Source organism: Crocuta crocuta, unplaced genomic scaffold, assembly GCF_008692635.1.
Source record: "Crocuta crocuta isolate KB4526 unplaced genomic scaffold, BGI_CrCroc_1.0 scaffold162, whole genome shotgun sequence".
Lineage (NCBI taxonomy): Eukaryota > Metazoa > Chordata > Mammalia > Carnivora > Hyaenidae > Crocuta > Crocuta crocuta.
This window is the reverse complement of record NW_027529433.1, coordinates 6,153,509-6,172,813: the sequence shown is the minus strand read 5'-3', so window position 1 is coordinate 6,172,813 and position 19,305 is coordinate 6,153,509. Positions and strand designations below refer to the sequence as shown.

At 40.5% G+C, this 19,305-nt stretch overlaps 1 protein-coding gene across 1 annotated transcript in view; it reads left to right on the top strand.

Moving 5' to 3' along the window:
* The window catches only part of IQGAP2 (IQ motif containing GTPase activating protein 2), a 294,214-nt gene that overhangs the window by 175,950 nt on the left and 98,959 nt on the right, over window positions 1-19,305 (top strand). Inside the window, exons 8-12 of the mRNA XM_077759841.1 lie at window positions 3,502-3,680; window positions 5,720-5,807; window positions 9,867-10,030; window positions 13,333-13,493; window positions 18,371-18,495. Coding sequence (XP_077615967.1) covers window positions 3,502-3,680; window positions 5,720-5,807; window positions 9,867-10,030; window positions 13,333-13,493; window positions 18,371-18,495 — 717 coding nt within the window. The remainder of the gene's footprint in view (window positions 1-3,501; window positions 3,681-5,719; window positions 5,808-9,866; window positions 10,031-13,332; window positions 13,494-18,370; window positions 18,496-19,305) is intronic.

Below are 19,305 nucleotides of genomic sequence, written 5' to 3'. Positions count from 1 at the left end.
AAAAATTTTAAATGTTTTTATTTTATTTTTGAGAGAGTGTGAGTGGGGGAGGGGCAGAGAGAGAGGGAGTCACAGAATCTGAAGCAGGCTCTAGGCTCTTAGCTGTCAGCACAGAGCCAGACATGAGGCTCTAACCCACAAACCACAGGACCATGACCCGAGCCAAAGTTGGACTTTAACCCACTGAGCCCCCCCAGGTGCCCTTCCTGCAGTTTTATTTGTAATGGAGAATCATTAGTGACCATCTAAATATTCAGCAGTTGGATAGGTAAAATACAGTATATTCATATTACAAACACTGTGTGAGTTTATGGAATAGAAATTTCCAGAAACAGCATTAAAAGTGTTAATGTCACAATATTCAGTGTTTAACTTTGGATGGTGCTTTTCTGTGTAATTGTTTTTAACCATGAGTCACTAATTTTTAACATTAACTATGTGTTATTTTTTTTAAAAGATTGTTTTGTACAGAAATGACCAAAGAGGGCACCTGCATGACTCAGTCACTTGAGTATCCAACTTTGGCTTAGGTCATGATCTCATGGTTCGTGAGTCATGAGTTTGAGCCCCACATCAGGCTTGCTGCTGTCAGTGCACAGCACACTTTGGATCCTCTGCCTGACTCTCTGGCCCCTCCCCCGCTTGTGCATGTGCACATGCGCTCTCTCACAAAAATAATCATTAAAAAGAGAGAAAAAAAAAAGAAACAGCCAAAGAATATTTAAATGCATACTCCTTAAATTGAATAATCATACGTTTTAAGAGTTAAGTCTTAATACCATTTAAAAAGGCTTGATCTTGAAATCCTTTAATGAAATTATATGTATTTTATAATCAACTCAGGTACATCTCACATAAGCATCTGAAGTGATAATCTTGAAGTATTTCAAGCCAATGAAATCATTTTCAGTTCATTTTCTCTTCTTGCATAATTTCTCACTTCTAGTTAAAACCTCATAAATTACAAACCTATCATAATTGGTAATAAAGTAAATACAGATTTCTGTTTTTAGTTGACTCAGAGGATTAATCTTTGGGGCAGAGGAGGCTAGAATCAATATGGAATAGAAACTGTGGCTCAGTGATTAAGTGGAAAAAGCCACATAACCATATATTTTCATGTTTGGCAAAATTTAGATGCTAGCCCTCAGCAACTTGTGTCAAGTTTTGGGTAGGTTAGGGGTTTAAATCACACACACACACACACACACACACACGCACATCTTCCACTTAGTAGTGTGCCCGTATTGTGGTTTATCATTAACATCTCCCCAGCTGCTGATAGTCTTGCTATGGTATTTGTTTGAGAAAATGTAAAACAAATATATCCTTAAATGTTACTTAAAAGAATATTGAAAAGGAAATTAAATTTTGAGCTGTACTTGGAACAAAATTAGAATCCTACAAGGAATGCCCAAGGAAATGTTTATTGGGTTTATTACCTGTTATTTTGTATTAGTCGTGTTTCTTATTTTCCCTACAAATGAATGGTAGAAAGTTAGTTGATCCTACAGAAATGCCATGGGGCTTTGGGACATAGACTACAGTTATAGTCCCCATCTACCAGGGACTGTGTTACCTCAGTTCCCCATCTATAAAATAAATGAATTAGATGACATTATCTCTTAGGTGTTTCTCAACCGAAGAAGCCCTTAAGATGGAAGTAATTTTTGGGGCGCTTTGGTGGCTCATTTAAGCATCCAACCGGCTCAGGTTACGATCTCCTGGCTCAGGTTGTGATCTCCCGGTTCATGAGTTTGAGCCCTACATCAGGCTCTGTGCTGACAGCTGGAATCCTGGAGCCTGCTTCAGATTCTGTGTCTCCCTCTTTCTCTGACCCTCCCCCACTTGTGCTGTTTCTCTTTCTCTATCAAAAATAAATAAACACTAAAATTTTTAAAAGATTAAAGTAATTCTTGGGGTGCTTGGGTGGCTTAGTTGGTTAAGCGGCTGACTTTCGCTTAGGTCATGATCTCGCGGTGCTGGGTTCGAGCCCCGCGTCGGGCTCTGTGCTGGCTGCCAGCTCAGAGCCTGGAGCCTGCTTCAGTCTGTGACTCTCTCTCTCTCTGACCCTCCCCTGCTCACGCTGGCTCTCTCTCTCTCTCTCCTAGAAATAAATAAAACATTTAAAATAAAATAAAAGATTAAAGTAATTCTTAACTCTAAGATTTATGATGATGAAGTTTATCATAATTTTATGTTCTGTTTTCCAGTTTATACCTGTTCAAACTAGGGATAGCACCCCAGATCCAGGATTTGTTGGGCAAAGTTGACTTCACAGGTACTCCTTTTTATCTTGACGATGTTTACATGGTTCTTTAACTAAGAAAATGTATTGATACTTTTTTTTTCCTTTCAACGTCATCGAATGCCTTCTTCCCTCTATATTGATCAGAGGAGAAAATGTTATTATCTTGTTTGTTTGTCTTTGACCAGTTCTCCTTTCCCCACATTTGTGAAACGAGTAACATTGACTCCTTCCTAAGGTTCTTGTTCAGAAATGTCCCACCTTCTTGATAAAAACATTTTTCCCTTTCTTTTTTTTTTTTTTTTTAAAGGGCATGGCATTTTTAATTTTCTTTAATTAGAAAAATAAGTCTTGGATTTTGGGGAGAGAGACCTTGGGGATGAAGACATTTCTTGATATGAAAATACTCACTCCTGCCTCCATCTTGATATTGTTTATTGTCATTCTTTTTCAGAGGAGGAAATTAGTAATATGAGAAAGGAACTTGAGAAATACGGAATACAAATGCCATCTTTCAGCAAAATAGGTGGTATTCTGGCTAATGAGCTGTCAGTGGATGAAGCTGCTTGTGAGTCTCTTGAAATCTGAACTTGCTGTTGATGTGGGATTTACCTATACTGTATTTGTTGATTTTGGTTATAAGAAATAGAATATTTAGAAAATATTTTCAGCCCCCTTTTAAGTTTTTATTATATGTATTGTAGATGGTTATGTTGAGCATATGAGAATATAACCGTGTGATTGATTCAGTCTTTAAATGTCTGCTTTATGCAATATGAATTAAAACGCCAGAAATATCTTTCATTCTTCAAAATATTTCTTTGCTTTCTGTGTCCTCAGAATTTAGTGGTAGAGTACATTGCTCCATTGTCTTTTAGTGTTGCCAGTTAAATTACAGATATCATTTGGAAACAACCTGGTACTTTAAAAGTGTCCCCCTGACCCTTGAAACCCCTAGTGGTTGACCTAGTGTTTGCTTCATTTCAGCCATTCAGTGCAGGTTGAGTACATTAATAAAGATTACGTGGCAGATGCTGAGACAGGACCCAAGATAGATGGGCAAGTGGAGAGGTCGTCGGAAGGGTGCTCTGTGGAGTGTTCAGGGTCTCTCCTTTTGTCCTTTCTACCGGAAGCCAGAGAAGAAAGTAGAAGAAAAGTAGAGTAAAAGAAAGCAAAACTGCTTAAATTATGCAGTGTCAGTGCAGCTGTCCATGTTGTCTTTGACTCATAAAATTGTTTTTTTCTCTTTTTAGTGCACGCTGCGGTTATAGCCATTAATGAAGCTATTGAAAAAGGAATAGCAGAACAAACCGTTAAAACGCTAAGAAACCCAAATGCAGTTTTAACTTTAATAGATGACAGCCTTGCCCAGGAATATCAGAAGGAACTCTGGGAAGCCAAAAAGAGAAAAGAGGATAACGCAAGACTGAAGGTAGTTAATTAGATTCTCAGTGAGGCGGCGATGAGCAGCTAGTTTGAAAAAGCCTTACCGTTAAAAGTGATATTTTTAAATCAATTGGCTGTGGTCTCTATGGCCATAGGCAATTGGTTTGGGTGAAATGTAAGGGTAAGAGAAGACTGTGCACTACATTTAAAAAATGAGGTTTCCTTTTATGATGGTTTTTACAAGTTGTGAGAACTGAAGGCCATGTTGTAAACCTTGACTCCTTCCTTACCTGGGAAGTATAGATATGGTAGCTAAACATCTTCCCTCCTCAGGCATCACCTGCAGACCTTGTAGTAGCCAAGGTTCCTTTAGACTCATGAATGGAGGGTAATGATTGGCTACCGTGAAGTTGAAAGATGCTGTTTTTGAATTCACTCTCCTCGTATTCTCCCAGTAGTTTACCCTCATACCTGGCCATCCATCGTCTGCAAGGCAGCCTGATCCTGACCTGACACTTGCGGTCTCAGTTTACAGCAGAGCCTCTGCTTCCTGGCCAGCTGTCTCTTCCTTGGGCTTCTGCCACATCAGTATCATCTCCATTCCCAAACCTGTCTCACCTGGTGGCTTCTGCCAGCATCTGCCACACTACCTCCCTATCCCCCACCTGCCTTGAGGTCATCTGTTCACGTGGCTCCCATGCTGCCTCATTGCATGGTTCTGCTCTGCATCTCTTAGTGTCTCTTCTTCCTCCTGCCTCTGTGTATGGGAATTCTTTAAGGTCCGACATTGAATCACGTCAGTCTCTGTTCTTCCTCAGATGAGCTCATCCACTTGCTGAAGTGATAGGAGCTTGCTACCAGGCCCTCTAATGCGACTTCATCTCTGTCCCATGGTGCTTATCTCCACCCTGCCCTTCTCATACACATGCTTCCTGTGCCCCGTATTCTCTCCATCTCTGCGTTCTGTTGCCTCTTCTGCCAGGCTTACATCTAGTCCTACCTTTCTTGCCCCAGCTGTGCACTCCCCCCTTACCGTGCCTCAGGGTTGTCACAGCACCTTCCTCAAGGGTAGCTCTGCTTCCTACCAGTCTCTGAGCCAACCCCTCTCAGAGGTAGAGTTTGCAAAATTAATCTTTAACTACACATCTGATGTCAGCCCCCTAGAAAACTCCCTGNGGGGGTACCTGCGTGGCTCAGTCAGTTAAGCATCTGACTTTGGTTGAGGTGATGATCTTACGGTTTGGGGATTCAAATCCTACATCGGGCTCACTGCTGTCAGCCCAGAGCCCGCTTCGGATCCGCCCCCCTTCTTTCTTCCACACTATCTCTTTCAAAATAAGTAAATNGTTGTTTGTTTTTCGGGTGTGGAGTTTGGTGAGTTCCTTATAGATTCTGGATATTAACCCTTTATCTGATATGTCATTTGCAACTATCTTTTCCCATTCCGTCAGTTGCCTATTAGTTTTGTGGGTTGTTTCCTTTGCTGTGCAGTAAATAAACATTTTTTAAAGGAATCCTCCAGGATACCAAACCATCCTCCCCATCTTTCTGGCTGACTCTATGCTATAGCCCAACTTGCTGAACTGTCTTGCCCTTGCGACCAAATCCCTTAGTCTCCACCCTGCTTCCGCTTCTGCCCTGTTCCTCTGGGCCTTCCTCAGTTGTCGTCTTGTTTGAGTGTTCTTTCCAGCTGAGTATGTAATTCTACGGAGTCTGTTTTGTTCTACGTATATTTGTTATTTATGGTGTTGATTTTAGTAGACTGAATGCAATGAAACTGTCAATATTCCACTGGCTCCGATCTACAAAAAAAATGGCAATATTAAGAGGTCCAACCTAATGCTTCCCCCAGTAGACAAATAGACCCTTTCAGAGAGTCACTGGGGCTGTCATTCATCTTTGTCATCCTTGCCAGGCATACATAACCCTGGTGTCTCACACAGAGCAAGCACTCTTTGGTGCTTATTCTGAATTCAAATGAATCTAAGTAAACTGTTTTTCTCCCTCGTGGCACTTAGCTTTTGAATATCAAGGTTGGAAACCTTTTATTTGACCTCAGGAATCAGTGAAGACTTTGTTTTGTAGAATAACTGTATTTCCGAAGAAGAAAGAGACGCCTATGAAGAGCTGCTGACACAAGCAGAAATCCAAGGCAACATCAATAAAGTCAACAGTAAGTAATGGACCCATGAAGGAAATGGATACTATGGTAGGATACAAAGTTTCCTGGTCAGGATTGCACCAAAACTCTCCATTTGTGTCCTTGTCAAACTGCCTTATGTGATGAAAAATCCACTAACTGTCAGTGTTGCTCCTCATTATGGGACATCATCCGGCAGCATCCCATGGAATTCTTGGGGTGATCTTGACCCCCAGTCCATGCAGAGTATCTCAAAGTACCTTGAAGCTTCTTTAGTTCTACCTTTACGTTTCAGCAGAGGTACAGTGTAGGTCACACTTTGAACCTCTCTCTTAGTTGGGCTCATATGGAAGGCTGTTTAATAAAAGATTATTACTTAAAGACCGTCATTTCTTGCCCATGACTATGTGACAGTGTTTGACTGGAATTGTAAAAGATACTGTTGACACCTGTGCTCTTTATTACCATCCAGTGATTGGTTTGCAGTTAGTAAGAATTGTTTCCTTACCTCACTCAGCAAGTGAATGAGACTGGATGGGCCTGTGAAATTGCACTGTGGCGGGTTTGAATCCCATGTCCCTGAACCACTGTGGAGTCTCACAGTACAGTTTCTCCTCAGATCGAGTTCAGTTGTATGACAGTAAAAAGCAGAAAACTCAGTTAATTAAAATGATCATATGCAAGTTCAGAGAGATTAATTTTTTATAAGTCTTTTTCCTCTCTCTAATAAAAATTGGTTTTATGGGGCACCTGGGTGGCTCAATTGGCTAAGCATCCAACTTTAGCTCAGGTTATAATCTCACACTTCATGGGTTCAGGCCCTGCGTTGGGCTCTGTGCTGACAGCTCAGAGCCTAGACCCTGCTTCAGATTCTGTGTCTCCCTCTCTCTCTGCCCCTCCCATTCTTGCGCGCTCTCTCTTTCTCTCTCTCTCTCTCAAAAATAAATAACAATTTTTTTAAAAAATGGTTTTATTTGAGGCAATAAGGAGTTCTACTTGACGTTTATTTCCCCTGGAGCCACTGGAAACCTAATACATAAAGGACCATTGAGCCCATTTGATAAAGCCTGTGAACCATCTGCCAAATTTAAACTTGGGAGTGTCTGCTAATTACAACAGTCCTAAGCTTTGTCCTTGATTTAACCTCCTAGATAACCTTTGAATGCTCTTTATTGCTCTTAACAGTTTCTATAGAAACTATGTAGGTTTTCCCTAAAAGTTTGCCCTAAGTGGCTGGAAGAGACCTATGCAAAGGGTTCAGTCCTCAAGGAGGCCTAGAGAAAATCAATGTAAATATCTAGCCCTTAACAACTGAGCGGGTTTGAGAATTTCCCTCACACAAAATCGCTGACAGCTCCAGGGTAATTTTATTTTTAAGGGAACACCTTACCATTGGGGAGTGGATGTTCTTCTTTTATTCTTATTTAATTTTGAACCTATTGGTGATGATACACGAAACACAGTTTTAAATTTCTCTTTCTGCTCTATTTGCAAGCTGAGAATTTCATTATGCTAGAGAGAAATGAATTACAGAAAATTACATTGCCAGCAAGACAGCTGAGGTCCATAAACATAGTGAGGAAACGATTTCATAGCCTTTTGTCATCCTTTAGTTTGAAAACAGGTTTCTTTTTCTTTTCTTTTCTTTTTGATTTCTTTTTTAAAATAAAATACCTTATATAAATGTTTTAATGCTTAGTGGCATAATTTCCTGACCGCAGATTTCATGCCACAGTGGCTATACTTGCTTTCCCATTTTCAAATAAAAAGCATGAGATGATTTGCACTGATGCATAACCAGCTTAAATCATGAAGGGCATTGTAATGTTTTCTGGCTTCTAATGTGTAGAATATGATGATTCTGAAGTTTATCTCTCCCCATCTGAAAATTTATAGTTGAACAGAACCAAGAACAGTCTTGAAAAACCCACTAGAACATACTTTAGTCAGGGACATGACAATAAGACTACTGTATGCTTTAAAATAAGTGAATATAGCTATTTGACAAGCCTTTTCTCAACCATGTAGGTTATTATACTAAGATGTTAAGGCGTCTATGTTCATAACAGCCAGAGAAGTGACCTAAGTGACAGCTTCGATGGTAATGTCATCAGATGTGTTGTCAGAGGCATCAGCTTTGTTTGAACTGCCATCATTTAACTTTTGGGTTTGATATATGCATTCCCTTCGTTACAGCACATATTCTGTTAAGATCAGGGCTGGAAATTTTGTTAAACGCAGAGCATAAAAGAGTGCATAAACTCACTTTATTTATTTTTAGGAGAAATGGTTCTTAAAGAGTGTCGTAAGGATATGGTTTTCTGGTACTATTTTACCATCCAGTGGTGCAAACTCACGTAATGGAGTTTTCAAAGGAGAAGTAGAATACTCTCCAAAATAATGAGAGGCACAGCTGGGAGGCTTTAGGTGATTTTCACATGACAGCAGATGCCACAGATGTCCACTGACTGACCTTTCTGGGATTTTTCTTGTTGGACATACCAATTCTTAGAATAGAAAAGCATGTTTGGGTTCTTAGAGTCCTTTAGAATAAGTGTAAGTTTTGGAGGGGTGTAACAAAGAAAATCGCATTAGCTGTAAGTATTTCCTGCTGTTGAGTGATGCGTCTCAGGAGAAGCGTTATGGAGGGTAGCTCCTTGTGAATGACTTACAGACGGTAAGTCATCATCTGTTAAAAGGGTTAGAGTAACCTTAGTGTTAATCTAGTCACGCAATAGGGAGACAGACCACCCCATGAAAAGCTCCAGAAGTCTGTGAGTCTATGTGATCTCTTTTCCCCTGAAACTTACTTTATAGGGCAAAATGCTGCTGGTACTTGTCCAGTTTGCTGTTGCCTGGTGGCAGGGTTGGTCACTTATTCTTCCAGTTGGTCAGCAAGTCTGTTTCTTTTTTCTGAAAACTGTGATAAATCTACTGTTTGAGGCACCCTGAAGTTGGTCATGAACTTCAGGTCCTCATAAGCTGAACACTGCAACTGGTAGAGATCTTACAGAGCTTATGATGGGGTCACATCATGTAAACCAAGGCATTTCTGTGACCGGGGTTTCTGGTTTTGTTTTTTTCAGGTTAAGGGATACTGACACAATTAATTAATTGTATAAATTTTGGTTGTAATATTTTCTTTTTTTTTTTTAATTTTTTTTAAAGTTTATTTGAGAAAGGAAGACAGTGGGGGGGGTGGAGAGTTGGGGGGGAGGGGAGAGAGAGACAGAGAGAGAGAGAGACAGATAGACAGAGAGAAAGAAAGAGAATCCCAAACAGGCTCTGCACCCTCAGCACAGGAAGCCTGACTCAGGGCTCAGACTCACAAAACCGTGAGATCATGACCTGAGCAGAAATCAAGAGTCAGACACTTAACCAACTGAGCCACCCAGGTGCCCCAGGTTGTAATAGTAACCCCCCCGCCCCCCGCCACACACACACACACGAGATGATTTTTTCTTGAAGTCACACCTCACAGAGCACAAGAGTGGAGGGAGAATGTTCTGAGCATGAATACCAACACTTGCAGGCAGCACTCTCTCCGAGTGCCGGCCGGCTTGCCCAGGGTGCTGCATCAGGGGGGTGCAGCGGCAGGGCAAGGCTGCCTTCTCATGTCCACGTAGCTTCAGTCTCCTTGCAATGGCAGTACTAATACACAAGGAGCGTTCAAGAACGAGGCCCGTGGGATCCATATGGCCCGTCTCTAAATACTGTGGGCATCCCCAAGGGGGGACCTCTTCAGGGACTGGAACACTCTGAAGCCCTAATGAAAGAAGTGAGAAGACCTGATCCTGAAGGGTAAGATTCAGTAGGGCAGTCACGCTGCACAGGAGTGACCTCGTAGCCCCAGCTCTGTGTCTGCTGAAGTCCTTTTAGGGACCATCTCCAAGGCCTGGACTGACTTCCAGGTCCTCTGCTCCCATTTCCAAGGCTCTGCCTGGCCTCCATCTGCAGCTTTTCAGAGTTCATGGAGAGGGACTGCTTAGGTTCTAATCTTGGAAATATGGGCTGGTTAGGTCAGCAGGGAAAGCAGTAGAAAAAGCCGGCATTCTGATGGAATGTGACACCCACCCCCCAACCCCTGCTCAGGGCTGGCTGCAGTGAACCACATCAATGCTGTCATTCGGGAAGGCGACCCCGAGAATACGCTGCTTGCCCTGAAGAGACCGGAGGCCCAGCTGCCTGCTGTTTATCCCTTTGCTGCTATGATGTATCAGAACGAACTTTTCAACCTCCAGAAACAGAACGCCATGGTAAGTCCGAGGACACTCCAGTTACAAAGATAATTCTTGAGTTGCGGCCGGTGAGAAAGGCAGTTTAGGAAAGGTGAATGGGGCATAGAGTCTTTAACTTGTACCAACCCCAGTCTCCCTGGCCTCCCTGGACCAATTCCATGGCTGTGTTCCTCTTTAAATCCTGCTTTTTATCTCTGTACAGAATCTGCATAGTTAGGAAATGCAAGCAGGGCTCTACACAAATGCACGTTGAAAAGAAGTTGTTCTTATTCTCTGGTGTTTGAAACACTTTGGATAATTTTTTAACTATACTGAAAAAAATTTTTTAAATATGTCATGTTTTTTGGAATAGAACAATTAGCTTTGAATCTACAGCTCTAGAAATCTGCAACCAAGAACATTAGCACCATGCCTTTAATTTTTGTAAATTTCACACTGCTTAATATGCTAATGATATTAAACAGTAATATGTAAGATTACGGTAATTAAAACCAGGTATTCTAGTACGGGATTAACCCAAACTATGGAACAGAATAAAAATTACTGGAAACAGAGCCAAGAATTAAGCATATGAGAATGCTATTATTTCAAAAAGGGGAAAGGAATGAAATCCTTCCAAGTGTTTAACCATTTGGGAAAGAAAACATGACCTCACTCTGCATATCAGAATAAATTTCCAATATAAAAAGTTAAATGTAAAAAGGAACTTAAAAAATTAAAGTTCTGAGGAAGCGTAAAAGAACACTGGATCTTAAAAATCAGAAACAGCACTGTTCTACCAGAAAAAACAGAGGAGGGGTGGCTGAGAGCATGAGCAGCCAATTCACAAAGCAAGAAAAAGTCGGAAGTAAATGTAAATTAAAGCAAAATACAGTTATTTTGAGAAATGAGATTGGTAGAGCATTGAGAGATCTGACATAGTGGAAGCATAAATTTGGGGCACAAGGCATCTTCACAGCTGGTGGAAGGATGAATGGTGCACCCTTTCTGGAGAATGATCTCAGCACTGCATATGCAAGTCTATTACCCATTCTCCTGTCAATTACACTGCTAGGAAAAGAGCCCAAAGAATATGAATCAAAAAGTTGTATTTGGAGGGATATTTCACAACATGATCTCTTATACTGAGAAGCAAGTCACAAGCCACGTGCTTCACAACAGGTTGCACACACTTAAATCAAGTGGGAAAAATGGCATTGAAAACATACATCATTGTCAAGAGGGTGTTTGGTAATATGAATAAAAACAAGTTCTGCTAAAAACGAAAAACTTCTGTAAATGTTTGCATGAATTAAAAATAAAAGGCTATACATTAAAGGGCTTGGGTGGGAGCATTTGTTTCCTTACTCTTGCTTATCAAGACTTCTTATTTTCTGGAAAGAAAGATACTATTTTATAATAAAAGAAAAATAACTTATCTTCTTAAAATGGCACTTCTTTTCTTTAATTAATAGTTCTTCCATGCCAGCAGCTTTGAGGCCCAAGGCTACTTACTCTCCAGCCCAGTGATTCATCCCTAACTGGTCATTGGTCAAATGATTTCATTCTGCTCTTTTGCTTGTAATTCTATACCTTTCTTAAGTGTTAAATGTATACTTCATGTAAGAAATCTGGATAAAATTTGCTTACATGCTCCCTGTAATAACTCCTTCTTGCTGTTTGCTTTGGAAGATAAAATATGCTTTTGTTACTCTAAAATCCATTGCAGTGAGATACCTATGGAGATCCAGAAAGCTGTAATGCATTTAATATAAATATTACATTGTGTACATTAAATGCAGAAAATACCCTAAATGTAAATATAGTTATCAGCTTTTTTTTAAAATGTTTTTTTGTTTTTTTTTTCTAGGAGAGAGAGAGAGAGACAGCGTGAGCAGGGGAGGGTCAGAGAGAGAGGGAGTCACAGACTGAAACAGGCTCCAGGCTCTGAGCTGGCAGTCAGCACAGAGCCCGACGCGGGGCTCGAACCCACGAACCGCGGGATCATGACCTAAGCGAAAGTCGGACGCTTAACCGACTAAGCCACCCAGACGCCCCAGTTATGAGCTTTTTTAAAATTCACTTTATATTCCCTCTATGTTCCTTCACTCTGATGGAAAAAAATAACTCTTTTGAAGTTGGGCCAAGTCAATATAAAATGGTTAAACGGAAGAGAACCTTTAAAGGGGAAGGTGTTCTATAATGTAAGAGGGTTTTTATTTTTTTTAATTAATTTAGTTGAGTATAGTTTTTATTTTTAGGTTTATTTATTTTGAGAGAGAAAACATGAGCAGGGGACGGACACAGAGAGAGAATGAGAGAGAGTCCCACGCAGGCTCCACCGTGGCAGCACAGAGCTTTATCTCAGGAACCATGAGATAATGACCTGAGCCAAAATCAGGAGTCAGACATTCAACTGACTGAACCACTTAGTTGCCCCTTATTTGGGTATAGTTGATACACAATGCTATGTTAGTTTCAAGTGTGTAAGATAGTGACTTGGGAATTTTATAATTCATGCTATGCACATCACAAGTCTACCTACACCATGAGATTTTTTTCTAAAGAAGCCAAATCCAGAATTATAAATCCTACTTGCCTTTACCAAAAGATTTACTTCACATTCTTCAAATATTCAGGTCTCATAGTACATTTTAAAATTTCTACCCAGTTATCAAAAAGTGACTCAGACTAACTTTTTCGGAACTAGAATCAATATTCTTGGCTTAACAATTTTGGCTTACTTTTCTGGGGTTATAGATGGCATTCCACCCTCTTTTCCATACTCTTAATTTAAACTGAAAATTGCTCTCTAAAATCTTAACCTCACACCCTGAGACCATGACAGTATTGTCTAATCCTTCACTTAATGATTTGGGAAGTCTGCGCCTGTAAACAGTTAATATAACTGGAGGAAATCATTTATGGGCATGCAGCTGTTTGTGGAATCATAACCTTTGGTTTCCATTAGCTCTGTCCCCAAAATGATCAGCTAAAGACAACACAGAAGTCTCACCTGTTCTTTAAAGCCAGTGACAAATAAGTGGCCAGTGAGCCCCCTTTCTCCTGAGTTCTCAAAATCTTTAATGTTTCATTGTACTTTGAAATATGCATTCCAGAGGTGCCTGGGTGGCTCAGTCACTTAAGCATTCAGCTCTTGATCTCAGCTCAGGTTTTGATCTCATGGATATGAGTTCAAGCCTCGCATTGGGCTCCATGATGAACGTGGAACCTACTTTATTATTTTTTTTAACCTACTTTAAAAAAAGGTATTTTAAAAATCCATCACATACATGAGGTGTATAATTTGGGAAACTTTTATTGCTTACATTTTTCAACAGAACTACTTGGCCCACGAGGAACTCATGATTGCAGTGGAAATGCTGTCTGCCGTTGCTTTACTAAACCAGGCCTTGGAAAATAGTGATCTCACGTCTGTGCAGAATCAGCTCAGAAGCCCAACAATAGGCTTCAACAATCTGGACGAATCATATGTAGAACGGTAAGGGACCATCTTCCAGACCTCTTTTTAATGCAGAAATGTGTGTTTGGCAGATCTTGCAAATCAAAGACGTGTTCTTGGCTGAAGAATTCCATATCTCTATACTCATTTTCTTAAAAGTTAGTCTCCTTTGTTTTGAGACTCCTTCTAATATGAGTCTTTTTGTACAGTGTTTCTTTTAGGGGGACAAAGAGTCTAAAAATGATTATGCTGTGGCTTTGACTGATTGACTTTGTCATTACCGAAGCTTATCGGGAAGGCTAAAAATAAAAGAACTATTGAAAACATACCTTCCCTTGGGCGTCTTTCGGAGACAACTGAATGTAGAAGAGTTGGAAGAAACTTTAATAATGATCCAGACTGATTCTTTCATTGTACTGATGAGAGAACTAAACTTGGATTTATGGACCCACAGTTGGGCAATTGAATCTCAAACTCTATTCTTTTGATTGTTAAACCAAAGGAATCCTGAGACCACAGTGGATCGTGGCATTGGATAACAATCTCAGTTCAGCATCTTCCATTTCATATTTCTAAAATAGGATACTAGATAGTACACTTGATAGTATAAAACACTATAGCAGTTCTAGAGAGAAAATTAAGGAGCCCATTAGAGAATCTGTTAAGACAAAAGCCTGGATTAAAAGGAGTGATTCTCTGTCCTGGATTCTCGTTAGCCACTAGGGGGAGATGTCTGCATAGGTCTTGACTAAAGCTCTTTTCAGGTCCTGATTCTACCCCAAACTACTTAAATAGCTAGATTGGGTAATTTTCTTGGATCATGTACAGTTGTACAAGAAAATTTAAAAGACTTTAGTTTTTTTTTTAATGGTTGACCACTTGTCTGTGGAGAGAATGGCCCCAAAGTAGTAGGACAGAAGAGTTTCTTTCCTTTTTAGTCTTCTTGGAGAAGCTGATGATCTTGTTCTCCATAAATTTGACCACCTAGTTAATATAACTCCTGTATCTGTTACCAAAGTAATTTATTTCTCCCTCCACTATTTTTAATGGCACCATTGTCTTCCCTAAGCTTAGAAACCTCAAATTCAACTTGTTTTCCTCAGTCCTCTGCCAGGGATCCTTGTGCCGTGGACAGCCTACTCATCCCCGTCTCTGTCAGCAGCCAGTCGGTGTGTGTGACCTCTACAAAATGTCCCCGTTTCCCAGCCAGCACCTAAATTGATTTTTCACCTTTGCTTCTGTAATAACCTCCAGATTGGCCCTCCTGTGTCTTTTCTGTCCTCATTTATTGTCGTCTAACCAGGCTTTGCTGCTTTCTCTCCGTGCTTAAGTGGATAACAAAGCCTGTCACTCCCTTATGAAGCTTACAGCCCAGTGGGGCTCTAATAGGACATCTCTGGGAGGTAATTGTCGAAACTGTCCTGCCTATTAGGCATCCTGGCCAGTGTCCTCTAAATAACCATGTTCCCTCCCTCCAGGACATCCATTTTAATTATGAAAATTCCCCTCTACCTCCACAATTTACAAATAACCTGTTAAGGAAATGGTCTCACACCCATCTGAGAACGACTTCTTCCCCTGTGGTTTTCAACTTGGGCCTACAGATACAGCCTCAGAGTTCAAGTCTTCTGTATGGGAAACTTTAAAATTTTGCTCATTTTTAATAATCTTTTTAAAGTTTGACTTAAGCACTTTCTGGGTCAGCTGACTGAGCAGTACCAATATGAGATTTCAAGGTCTCCTTTGGTTATTCTTCTGACAATTGTTTGGCCCCCAATGATCTTCCACAGCCTGGGCATTTTACTTTCATGGTCAGCTTTTTAACCCGATTCTTGGAAACCCAAGTTCACACGTTTTCAAGATGAAGAAACATTGCTCTTTCTGGGCCTCACCTTGTGGTTTTACAAGTTCTTCATAGCACAGGGGTGTTGGGCAGGGCCACATTGATGAATCAGACAGAGTGCCAACTTGTTTATCATGGCTTCCACCCTTGGGCTGTGGTTTCCCAGAAAGGCTCATTTGTTTAATTCTCCCTTAAGTGCTGGCGAGTTGGTATTGGCTCTAGGCATATGCTCTCCCACATTAATTGTTCTAAATGGAGCTATGGTTATAATGCTTTCCATTTGTTCCTTGTTCTCATCTGAATTAAGAACATACCCCTCACTGTAAGCATGTTGTTCTGACCTTAGCTGCACCTCACCCAAGCTCGATCAGAACACACTGTGGACTTTCTGCCTGTCTGCTGCTGTGCATGGTGCTGTCACCACCGGGAATGGGGTGCCAGTCACTCTCGGGTGCCAGCATGTGTCCTGGCGCACCCCTGGAACTGCCTTCCATAGATGGTGCTTCCACGAATTATTTCCCTGCTTTTCCCCACCCCAGCTAATGTCATCTCTCCTGAAAACTGGCATGATATGGTTAGAGGAACTTAGCACCAGAGCCACAAATACCTGAGTCTGATTCTTGATAGTCTTGTCTCTTCATCTAAGCACAAAAACAAAGCAGAAACACCCACTCTGCATCTGCAGAACAGTTTGAAGATTAAGTGCTTGGTTTGATGCCTGCCTCCGGCAAGGTGCTCCCCCTTGCATTTCCTTCCACTTTTCCTGCCTTAGAACTCCATTATTTCTGTCTCTTATGGCCTTTCTTGTGCTCTGCTTTTATGCTGTTTTGAGTGTCTGTCTTCTTATCCACTTGGCTCAGAGCTCCTTGAAGTCCCGGCTGCACCTCGTTCATCCTGACACCCCTGCGTGTCTGCCACAGGCTTTGCCACATTGGTTTCATGTTAATAACCATTTGCTGAACTGAATTAGAATAGTAATCTTCTCAGAGCTTCAGAAGCCTGTTAGAAATGCAGTGTTACTGGTCTGCCCGTAGCCGACAGGGAGGAGAGCTCAGAGGAGCATGGAGGGAAAGCACTCGGGTCTGTCTGTTGGGTGAATTGCAGAGTATTTTCTGTGATTGTCACCTTAGTAGTGGCTACTCATACTCACCTGGAAAGGCCCGTGGAGTTCTGCTGTCTTTATTTCTAAAATCTCTTCCCTTTGGCCATTGTTGGTTCATTTTGTTTCTAAAGAAACAGTGTGCAGTTGTGGGATTTTTTTCCGTGTTCATCCTTAAGCTTTCTCCTTTTATTCCCATCAGATCATCATTTAGATGTTAAGCATGTGAAATGCCCATGAGGATTTTGCACTGCCTGTAACGGATATCAACAAGTGCAAGTTGACATTTATCCATTTTGTTATCGTATCCAGTATTTTTATTTGTGTGTTACTAGTGCAGCAGAGTGTTTTCCTAGGCTTATAAATATTGGTAGGGTGAAAATCTCAAACATGACAGTTAACCAGTTTCAGGCCTGAATTTAGTGACCCCTCATTTAGCCACAGATAAAGGATCATCACCACTACTTCCTACACTGAATGATGTTTTTTTCTCTCACACTACACTCTACAGAGGACACCTGAGTGCCACCTTGAAGCACACAGAATTTTGAGAAAATTGGTGACAATCAGGAAAACAATTTTTTTCCCAAAGTTTGTTTGAGAGGGAGTTGGGCTCTGTTAGCACAGAGCCCAGTGCGAGGCTCAAACCCACAGACCGTGAAGTCACGACCTGAGCTGAAACCAAGGGTCACACAGTCAACTGACTGAGCCACCCAGGTGCCCCAGGAAAACAATTTTAAACTCAAAGTCATATTACTTTTTTAACCTTTGCTGTTAGGAATCCAAAGATGCAATGCAGAAGTCAAAATGCATAGTGAATAAGTATGTGTGTAGAAGACTGGTCTTTATTTCCCTGTAGTTATTTCAACAACAAAACTATTGAGTTTCTTTAGGCTAGAATAGCTCATGGTAGCTTACGGTTGCAACATTGGTTTGTGCTTTTTTTAACTGAGAAAATGGACTATTGAGAAATGACAGTTTCTTAATAATATATCATGGTGGATAATTTGTTTCCCTAAAATTCCCCCAAACAAGTAACTGAAGTGATTGACCAAACCCTATTTTCCAGTCAGGAGGGTCAGGGATCAGAAATGAGGTGTAGGAGTGCCATGGTGGTGACTGGATGTAGAGGGAGGTTTTTGAGTAGGTGCTGAGAAGCCTTAGGAGAAATAGACAGGTGCAGAGAGATTTGACAATACTCTGATTCAACTCCTGTGCCACCTTTTCAAGAAAATCTATATTGAAAGTGTGTGTTATTCAGCAGGGTTTCTGGAATTGCATTTGTATTTTATTTGATTCCTCAGTGGGTATATTAGTCCTCAAGGTAACCCAGCTGGGTTAAGGTTATGGGTTGAAGTTCTCTAAAGCTAAGATTTATGAAGGAACAAGAAAAATAATGAAAAGAACCCTTGATGGGAAGTTTGAGAACCATGATAGTTCTGAATTTTATCACATCAAAGTTATCTCAGGGTGCCTGGGTGGCTCAGTCGATTAAGCATCTAACTCCTGATCTCAGCTCGGGTCTTGATCTCAGGGTCATGAATCCAGGTGCCACATTGAGCTCCATGCTGGGCATGGAGCCTACTTAACAAAAAAAAGAAAAAAGTTACCAGGAGCCCGAACCAAGTCAAAACATGCAGAGCCAAGGAAAATTAGTAATGGGGGTGGGGGAAAAGCAGGGTCACAGAGTTGAAAACTTGGAGGGGATTTTTGCTGGAGTTGGGTATGAAGTTGGATTTTGAGGCACTTTGATTAAACAGCATTTGTACATAAAGTATCCTTAAGAAAAAAGAAACATGTTAATGTAAGTGAGCTTGTTGTCTGTTCACAAAGCTGTATAAGACCATTTCATGTGCCTTTCTCCTTTTTAACCTCATAGCATCTACTTTTGGCTCTGTGCCAAATTTAAGATGCACGGGATGAACAAAGAATAAATGTTTCTGATTAGTATCACGATCGTCTTCTCTTCCACAGTTACACAAATGCACTACTCACCATGAAACTGGAAGCCTTGTCTCAAGGGCAAGAGACTTTAAGCTGGAATGAAATACAAAATTGTATAGATATGGTGAATATTCAAATTCAAGAAGAAAATGACCGTAAGTATAGAACACGTTCCTTCTCTTAACATAATAAGACAATAAGGTGTCTGGACTATTTAGTTCCTTAGATTAAGGATGCAAATTTTTGCTCTTGGAGCCCTAAGTGAGCACACTCTCCTGATATGCATGTATATATTTATATTATGAATTTTATGCCGGTAATACTGCATCAACATATATACATTATAAAGCATACATAAAAAGACATTAAAGGATTGAATAAAAATATGTAAATAGAAGTTCTCATGTTTTCTTATTTATTCATACTTCAAGAAGAATACTCTAGATAACTCCATTTTAAAATAATTTTTTAATGTCTATTCATTTTTTTGAGAAAGAGACACAGAGCATGAGCAGGGAAGGGGCAGAGAGAAAGAGAGACAGACAGACAGACAGACAGACAGAATCCGAAGCAGGCTCCAGGCTCTGAGCTGTCAGCACAGAGCCCGAGTCAGGGCTCAAATCCATGAACTATGAGATCATGACCTNGGGCAAGAGACTTTAAGCTGGAATGAAATACAAAATTGTATAGATATGGTGAATATTCAAATTCAAGAAGAAAATGACCGTAAGTATAGAACACGTTCCTTCTCTTAACATAATAAGACAATAAGGTGTCTGGACTATTTAGTTCCTTAGATTAAGGATGCAAATTTTTGCTCTTGGAGCCCTAAGTGAGCACACTCTCCTGATATGCATGTATATATTTATATTATGAATTTTATGCCGGTAATACTGCATCAACATATATACATTATAAAGCATACATAAAAAGACATTAAAGGATTGAATAAAAATATGTAAATA